This window comes from Antrostomus carolinensis, unplaced genomic scaffold (assembly GCF_000700745.2).
Source record: "Antrostomus carolinensis isolate BGI_N321 unplaced genomic scaffold, ASM70074v2 scaffold54966, whole genome shotgun sequence".
Lineage (NCBI taxonomy): Eukaryota > Metazoa > Chordata > Aves > Caprimulgiformes > Caprimulgidae > Antrostomus > Antrostomus carolinensis.
The window spans coordinates 1-9,762 of record NW_010323639.1 but is presented as its reverse complement, the minus strand read 5'-3'; the positions used below and the strand labels follow the sequence as shown (position 1 = coordinate 9,762).

The 9,762-nt window shown below is 37.8% G+C and overlaps 1 protein-coding gene across 1 annotated transcript in view; it reads right to left on the bottom strand.

Moving 5' to 3' along the window:
- LOC104527010 (chromodomain Y-like protein) overlaps nucleotides 1-8,209 on the bottom strand; it is a gene marked incomplete at both ends in the record, with an annotated part of 9,922 nt that extends 1,713 nt beyond the window's left edge. Inside the window, 2 exons of the mRNA XM_010170618.2 lie at nucleotides 7,413-7,432; nucleotides 8,072-8,209. Of these exons, the coding sequence (XP_010168920.2) occupies nucleotides 7,413-7,432; nucleotides 8,072-8,209 (158 nt within the window). The remainder of the gene's footprint in view (nucleotides 1-7,412; nucleotides 7,433-8,071) is intronic.
- Nucleotides 8,210-9,762: the final 1,553 nt, after the last annotated feature.

Sequence of the window (9,762 nt, the reverse complement as noted above, 5' to 3'; positions counted from 1 at the left end):
GGGGGGGAAGGGGCAGGAATGGGATGGGACTACCACTTATTAACTGCTAGCCTAGTGCTTAGCCCTTCATGAACAAAGACCATGCGTGTAAGCTAAGGTCACACATATACCTAGGAGAATCTCTGAAGACCAGTAATATTTACTGGAGTGGCATTTAACCTCATGGAACATCTACAGAACAGTTTGGAAGGACAGAAGGAAAATACAAGTATGTATGTCATTACCAAATCATATGACTGTTGACAACAGATTCTCTTAAGAGTGCACCTCTGTTTTATATGTGGCATGTTATCGTAATGTACTGCCTGGCTTTCAACAGGGAGGTTAAATGATTACTATTATTATCATCTCAGCTGCAATATAACTACACATGTACTATGCTCTCCTGTCATTAGGAAGTTGCATAGCTCTGTTCTCATAGGTCTTAAAAAACCAAAAAAAACCCCTAAACCAACAACATACAAATAAAAACCAAAACACAAACTGTCAGACTCGCTCCACCTTTACCTCGTTACTCAGTTATAGAATTCAATACATTTTATAGAGAATAATGCAGTACAAATTGTCCAAATATTATTTTAAATGTTAAAATGCATTAAAACTATTTTTCATTCTGCTTATTTAACTTCTTAATAAAGTTACTGGACTTAAAAAATCATAAAGCTAGAAAAATGAAACTATTATTTTTCCATGAGACTATATTTAAGAATCTTATCAAAAATGCTACCCCAAATATGACAGTAACTATGGAGAAATATGCCTTTAATTTTTTTTTAGCAGAGACTGAGTAAAAAGACCTTCAAGTATTAAGCCAGAAATACTAAATTAAAAAATAAAAACAAACTCATGAATCAAACTTGATATATTGTCAAAAAAGCAGTTACTGCAATCGTCTTGCTTATCCTCTCTCAACCTTCTAAAACAGATTTTAAAAATATGATTCTCAGAGAAAGATCTTTTCTACTAGGAAAGTATTTTTATTTTCTAGCAGGAAATCTTTGTAACAAACAGCATTGATTACTGAGCACAAAGTTCCACTGACGTCTTTAAATACTGAAAGGTCACCCATTAAGGACATGCCCTTTTCAAGTAGGAAGCCACCCTTCTCATCCAAAAAACCGGATACCTCACAGAGATAACAGATGAACTCTAGAACAGGAGATGCAAAAATCCATTCCTAACCAAATGATTTATAGAGCAAACAGAAATGCATAAAGAAAACGGGTATATTTAGCTGTATTGTCCAAGCCTGCAACAAAACCTACTTTGAAATTGCACTTTTTGATTCAAAGGAGATTTTTTTCCCCTAACCCTTTAATTCTTGTTGAAGACTTCTTATTTCTATTTTATTTACAACACAAAAATTACAGCAATTAAACTGTGATACACAAGTTATCCTGTGGCTTCAGAGCTTTAGTGACAGACTTTTTGGATTGCCTCAGCTTGATTAGTCTAAATCCCTAGGACCACTTCAAAAACTGTTCAGAAATATTCTGCCCCAATACTTTTAATACTTTTGCTGATGATAACAGCTACATAAGGGTTTCTCATACAGCTTTGGGAAGAGGAAACTGGAATGCTTCCACAACACACACAGGGTTTGAGTATAGAACAGGAATAGGACTATCCATCCTGAATTAGTGGCCTCTTTGAAGTCTTTCCTGGTAAAACCAGAGACTACAAACTTGCTCTTCTCCTCTTTTCCTACTGAAAATGAAAGCTTGTCCAAGTCATCCAATTCTACTTTGCTATACATGACGAAATAAAATGCAAGACACCACAAAGTCTTATGTTAGAAGATACTAACAACTTGCATCCAAATAACAAAATGAAAGAAGAATATAACTGGGTGGGGAAAAAAGTCTGCTTTCCAACTTCCTGACAGATGAGTTATGGTGAGGTTTGATGATAAGCTAACCTTCTGGAACAGCTAGGTAACATCCACACAGGCAGCATTGCTTCTCCCCCCACTGCTGTTACCCTGCAGCTCAGCGGGTGCTTTTCTGATCTTACGCCAAGTTAGTTCAGAGAGTTAAAAACTGGCAGAGTGCCCCTAAACACGAGGGGAAGAGCAAGACCACATCCTTTGCCATAATCACACCAGAACTGAGCCAGACTGGCAACAACTAATTTGTGCCAACATTTCTACAGTGTCCAATGCCTTCTGCCATGGGGCAATATTTATTTTTAGTAATTAAAATGTTCTATACTGCCAGGATTTGCCGCTAATGGTTAGTTTTCAAGTGGTGTAGAAGAATCAAAACGAAATGGAAAATCATATAAAAAGAAAAGATAAAAAAAGTGTGAGGGAAAGTTATCAGGCAATCTGGGTGGCAAAAGATAACATCTCCCAGTTTATTTTAGCATGCTAAGTTATCGCTTTCCCCACATGGGGTACTGATCAATGACACTCAAAAACTCAGCCAGCAGAAAAACTGACAGGAAAACAATGCCCTGCTCAGAGGTATAATCCAACAGTGGAGTGCCCAAATTACAGTCCCACACACCATAATTATATAGAATCATAGAATGGTTTGGGTTGGAAGAGACCTTAAAGATCATCCAGTTCCAACCCCCCTGCCATGAGCAGGGACACCTTCCACTGGACCTAGTTGCTCAAATATCTGAGATTTCCCATCTGTAAAATGGTAAATTTCCCTTCTTTCCATTAATGTGGTGAGAAACAGTTCATGTTCGCTTTCTCTCCTTGAAGAAACAGACACTTTAATTTTAATTGTTTTTGTTAACAAAAATATATTGTACTTATACTTTTTTAAAAAAAACAGACAGAACAAGGTAAGGTTGCAGGCCAAAGTGCTGTTTGGCTACAGCTGTGCCAGGTGAAAACAGCAACAAGCAACACTCCTCCCTGTCCTGTGCTCAGAGACAACAGCTCCTCCCCATCTCTCAGCACAACTTCTCCTGTAATTATTCCCTAATGTAGTTCTTGTCAAAGTGACCTGGTTTAGATATTAAGAATACCTGAGCTAATATAGGCATCCTGAAAGAACTGCTTTGGAGAGCAGCCAGATGTGCAGTATTTTCTAACACATCTAAGAGGACTGCAACTTTCAGCAGAGGACAACAAACACCTATGGGCAGGACAGGTACAGCAACCTCTTCGTTCTGCTGCACTCAGAAAAAGGACATGTAATCTTGATCTGTGATGAAAGATCTTTGGTTCAGGTCAATAAAACTAAGCATGAAATTCAAAATGATGTTCTCAAGTCTAAAGCATTGTAATTTGGGAACATTTGTAAATTCTATACAAGGCATACTCTGTGTGTGCATGTGTATATCTAGATATGTTTTTTACATATATATATATATATATATATATATATAAAGATCATACTTTAACTGAAGATTTGAAGAGATTACAGCTGTTGGGAGGGGGACTCACAACAAAAACCAGAATGAGTAACATAAACATATAAGCAGGCACGTAAATATTCAACAAGCACTGCCTTGTCTATCATAAATCCATTTGCCATTCCCTTCATGTTCCTCTTTGTCCTCAACGTTCATGTCAGGCTAAATTAATTTAAAGTTAACAAAATAGAATCTATTTGACTTCATACTCAATCTGTTGTCTGTAAAACATAGGAGAAGGCCTTGTTCCGTTAGCTGAAGGCTGAGTTTACATTAGTGTTTTGGTTCAGAGCAATAGTGCAATTTAGAAGCAAATCCTTCTCCTCTTCACGCTGCTCCTGCTTACTGCACAATGGTTTTGTTCACAGACCAGTTTTTGTATATGTGACATGGATTCTTTATGGACAGATATCATCTAGAAATGGAAATGTATGAAGGCAATGGTGTTACCTGTCATGCTTCAACCCCTATTATGGGGGCACACAGGTCCAAGCAAATAACAGCTCTGAACAGTCTCAACACTCGTCGTGGCACAGATATTTGATCCTGAGAGGCTCCACTAAATCTACTGCAAAATAAAAATGCAGCACAGCAGAATATGTAGAGCTGAGGGTCACAGCACCAACTGCTTCACTCTACTTATTTTCTCCAATACAGCTGAATTACTACTGTAGACATTCCTCAATTCAGAGACTGAAGCCAGAACAAATGCAAGTCTTGCACACAGGTACGTGCTACATGTGAACAGTCACCCTTGGTTAAATTGGAAACTGTTCCATGTATGTCTGACACCTAAATGATCATCCATAAGCAATCAGCAATGTTTATGCACGACTATATCCTCTATTTATTAAAATCTTGCAGAAGTCAATGATAAGCAGTATTCAAATACTTGTTACTATAAATAAAATAAACTCTACATTGAAAAAATGCAACTGATACATAGCAGCACACAACACATGAAAGCAGTTAAGTGCCAAGTTTTGCCTAAAGTAAAAGGTGAAAGTAGTTTTGGGAAGACAGTTATTCAAAAATACATTTGATGAGGATGTCAAAATACACCCGAAGGTCTGTAAAATGTGCACTAAAATCCTCTGTGTACTATTTCATTAGAAAATACATAATTTCCAATAGTATGACTCAACATCAGTTCAGAGCATTGCTTACTGCAGTTAGCACCAGCAGGTAAATTTTAAAACCAGCTTAACACACATACATTCAGAACACTAAAACAATAGTATTATATATGGTCTAAGTTCAAATAACATCATTAAAAAATTACACTAGGATACCATATAAATCCTAGAGTTTATCTTCGCTGCAGCTCCATGTTACTCCACTGGCATTAGCCTGGGAGTGAACATAACCCTGCTGCCACATGCCCCCGGAGCTGAATGATTTGATTAGCAGGACAGAGTGATTGGATTAACAGTAGATGAACGGCTGTAAACCAAGCTGCTGCATCTTACGGCAGGACTGGCCAGGGTGTCTATACGGTACAGGACTCTCTGGCTACAAGGACATATATATCGTTCTGGAAGCCAGAGCTGTACAACATAAGCACAGCTTAATCAGATGTGGGCAGATTATTGCCTTTCTGTCAAATTAGCTGTAGCAGATGATACAGCTTTCCTGTTACTTTTGTGTCAGTTGTGAGATGAGAGGTGATACCTGATCTGGCCCAACGCCGGCCGATACAGAGATCACTCACTTGACTGTCTTCTGGCAATCGGGACCAGCAGGATGAGTTAGTGCAGGATCATCACTTTACAACCCACAGCTACTCCCAACCTCCTTTTGAGGAAGCAGGGTGTGCAGTGAAGCTGGAACACATTCACATCTATGAACAGGAGTCACATAAAGGGCTAATGCACTTCTGGTGGTCCTTCATCCTAGCAGTGCAATAAAGAGAACTGCATATCTCAATCCTCCTTCCAAAAATTAAATAACTGTGCTAAAACAAATATTAAGATTTCTCTTTTTCTCAAGCTTTATTTCAATCAAAGACTGTCCATTCTTTTAGGATTCCTGGACACAAGTCATGCAAGAGCTAACTTTGTGGATATCCACAACATTCAATTAATACTCTGGCCTGCAGGTCATAATTAAAGTTTTAATCCACCCTCTGTATAAATTTCTAATTAAGTTGCCTATAAAAATACAACTGTCTCAGTCAAGCTTGTAATTTATCATTAACTTTATGACTTATATCCTTCCATAGTCTTAACAAAGACAATAGACAAAATAATTTAATTACCACATTCTCATCAACACCAATGTTTCCAGGGAATCACAGCTGTGGCATGTGCCATGCCTGGCTGCACAGCCACCTCCTGAAAAAGCACTTTAGAAAGTTTTATGCCCTGTACTTAAACTGAGCATCACTGTACCTGCAGCTCCTTTATGATCTATTGAAAAATATAGTTTGCAATCAGAAAAAAAGATCTGAGGAAGCCTTTCCCATAGAGAACACCAGGGAAACTGGTGGGGAAGGAGAGTCTGTGACAGTCACTTTGCCTTAGACAATTAACCTACTGGAGAAACAGTTTGCCTGAGATTTGCTTCCTCACAAGTCACCACTGATAATTGATGCTAAAATGCCAGCATCATAGATCCTTTCAGATACAATTTACATAGAAATAACCACCACAAGTTGTGGTGCAAGTTACAGCCTACAATAGAATTTAACAGCTACCTTATCCTAACTATAGTTATCTAGCTATTGCAAAAATGATCAGAAAATCTTACTCTCATCAACTCAGTTTTCATAACAGTTCTAATCTTTCAGAGACATGGGTTATAAATATTCTATTTTGCACAAAAGCAGAATGAAGATACATGAAAAATTATTCATATGTGTACAAACGGTGAATATAAAAAAGCACCTGCAACAATGTATTCTTACCAAACATGCACTGCTTTCCTCCTCTTGAAATAAGAATGAGTAGCATCAAATAGATTTATCTTCTTAAATGGAAGTGGCCCTAATCAGAAGAAACTATTAAAAACTACTAGCATCTGATTTAAGATACGCATTCTGGACAAAGCTATTATGTACTTATTACTGTCTTATTTTCATAAATTATCAAAACGTTTCTCATCACTAGTTACTAGATCTCAGCATCACCCACCCACAGAACTCCAAAAGAAATTCTTCACATCTTCAATTCATTTGTAAAAGCTACAGCCCAGGAAGCAAATCCTGGATTTTTTTTCCCCAGAGGTAAATACTCCATCTGCACTTGTAAATTCTGTTGCTGGTATCTATCCATAGCAATCATGAAAGGTGCAAGTCCCAAACTTGGTACAACCAACACTATCCCAAAGAAAAATATAGAAAATTGAAATGTGTATTTCTTATTGGTAACTCTGGCAGCAGGAAAGACAAAACTCTCACCCAAAGATGATCATGTTTTGGGATGTGATAATGTGCAAAAATGTAGTAATAAATTAAAGCTACTTCACTGTAAGAGCCGCAATAGCTTTACCACTATTTACTTAAATTGTAATGTCAACAGAAATATTGTCTCTTTATCCTTCAGCTAAATAATACAGAGTAGCAGATGAAGAATTTGTCAACGTGAAGCATCAAGACTATAGACTTTTCCTTTCAAAGCAGGAGAAACTGAACCTTCAACACTGTTCAATTACAAAGACTCTATAAAGGCAAGTGACTGGTAAAGATTCAAAATATTCTATGTAAAAAGAGTGTCTAAGGAGATAGCAGGTCACAGCAAAACCACACTCCAAATATGTTAGAGAACACTTTGTCACGGCTAAGCAAACTTCAGAAATGGGAACTGTGAAAAGAAAGAAGAGCAAGAAAAAAAAAAAAAAAATCCCAGGACAGTTGAAGAGGGAACTTGGTATGGTGTACTTAATTTATCAAATTCAACTTAGTGCTGCAACAACACATTTATCTGCCAAAACCAAACGAGGCTTTTCAGCAGCCTACTGCTTGTAGAAGGGACAGTGACATGAGCCTGCTTCTGTAGGTCACTTGACCGAACCTCAGTAAGAAGGAACAGAAGCAACTAGACCTTATATAAGCTCTTAGAAGCTAATTCACAGCATTCTCTTCATTCCTTTTCTCTTAGAGGTCCTGAGATGCTTGTCCTAAATACAGAGAGTAGTGACAGCTTTCTTGGGAATCACTGCCTCCGAGAAGGCACAATACACACCCATGGCCTCCTATCAGGCTCCTCTCACGCTTGCATCAAAATTTTATTTCAGTAAGACATAATTCAAGCTTCTGGATACAAGCCCATGACTGCACTTTTGTTTTCCAATACAGAAAAACACACTAAAAAATTCCAGATCATAGTTAAGAACAACATTATTTACTGGCTCTTTGGGTATTCCTTACCTCAATTCCAACAGGTCCTAGAAGAAGGCACTGTATGAGCATGGGTCCCCAGTTGCTTTGCCTGCAATATGCTTTCTCTCAATACTTGATCTAATCCCAACTAGAAAATCTAGTGATATGGAAATTTCCCCTAATTAATCAACCTCAGTGCTGCACAGCTGCCTCTTAGTTCTGACATTCTGTTTCTCTGTGGGACTTATTAGTAGATGAACAATCTTTCCAGTTGGAAAAAGGCATTTCTCTGTTTTAGATCTCAAGTCCCTCCATCTCTCCAGATTTCAGTCTGAACCTAAATTCTTGTTTCTTATTGAATACCACTGCAGCTTCCACAACCTCTCTCCCCCATTTCTTTTGTAAGTGGGCTGTGGGTTACAAATAAAGCTGTGGGATCACTGGTAACTCTGCTTGGCAAAGATTCTTCCAGCTTGCAAAGTTTTAAAGTTTTATGAAGTTCTTCCAGTGTGTACCCTCCTAACAAAAACAAACAAACAAACAAATAAATCAGAGTACATACAAATAACTTTGTGATCTCTGTCACCTAATTAACTTTTTACGAGGCCTGCCCATGACACATTAGCACTACAGGTTTTGCAATAAGGTTTGTGTTCAAGTGACTTGCTTATTTCACCACTATTTGTGACTTTAAGGGGTTGTTAAACCTCATCCTTTCATCCTTCAAACATGCCAATCAGAAACAAAGCTGGCCTACATTGTATCACTGTTTTTAACATATATACCTGCTGCTGGCACAATTTGTATGAAAATGTATTTCCAATAATTACAATTTTCCCAAAATGTATCTATTCCTTTGGGCATGATACATACTTTTTATCATCAAATCATTAGTCATTCAACTTAACACATTTAATTGATATTACAAGTCCTGAATCAAAGGGACTGATGCCTATAAGATTTTCTTCTATTGACTTTTGAAAATATGCAATGTCTTAACCATAGAATGGTTTTGGTCGGAAAAGACCTTTACTTGAAAAGCTCCGTTATTTATTGATCCTATCCACTATCAGTTCATATGTTCATACTAAAAGTAACAGACACTAGCTATTAAACTGATTACCCTGATGTTGGTTGATAAAACATGTCCCATCTCAAATCCCTCATGCTCTGGCAATGGCAGCAAACAGCATGGGAAGCTAAGTTTATAGGCTTGGAAAACTGCAGCTTCATTAACACCAGCTTGTGCTGAGATAATTAAACTAATTTTTGAACAATTCAGATTCTTTTTTAAAAAGCAGGGTAGCAGGAACGTCTCTATTACATGGTTAACAAGAATTTCTGAAGTAATATAGATATGAAAAGCTTCTTCAGAAGAATCTTCTATTTGGTATCCTCTGGAATGAAGTAAGATAAAGAAAAATACACACAGCTCTGAATCAGGTAATAAAATAAAAAAGGTTATTTGCTACTCAGAACAATTCTTCTTGCTGATTATTTTTGTCCAGAAAACATTGTCTCAAAATTGGCTGTAGCACGAAGTAGCCATTGCTCTCTTGATAAAACACTTAAAAACTGTGCCCTTTAAGGTCGCAATGCAGATATTAAAGAAACCCAATCTATTTGTTCTGCCGATTTTGTCAATGCTCTTTTAAGTCTGTGGAAAGCCAGAGCTTCACCCTAAAAAGAACCATGGCTGAAATCTTCATGTAGGCAGAAGCGGCATGGCACTACAACTTGTAAAAGTCCATCCTCAGGAACAAAGGAACCAAGAATTACCTTCTACAAGCACAAATTTCACAGAATCACAGAATGTTGGGGATTGGAAGGGACCTCAAAAGATCATCTAGTCCAGCCCCCTGCCAGAGCAGGATCTCCTGCAGTAGGTCACACAGGAAAGCGTCCAGGCGGGTTTTGAATGTCTCCAGAGAAGGAGACTCCACAACCTCCCTGGGCAGCCTGTTCCAGTGCTCTGTCACCCTCACTGTAAAGAAGTTTTTCCTTAAGTTCATATGGAACTTCTGGTGTTCCAATTTTTGCTGATTGCCCCTTGTCCTACCATTGGGCATCAC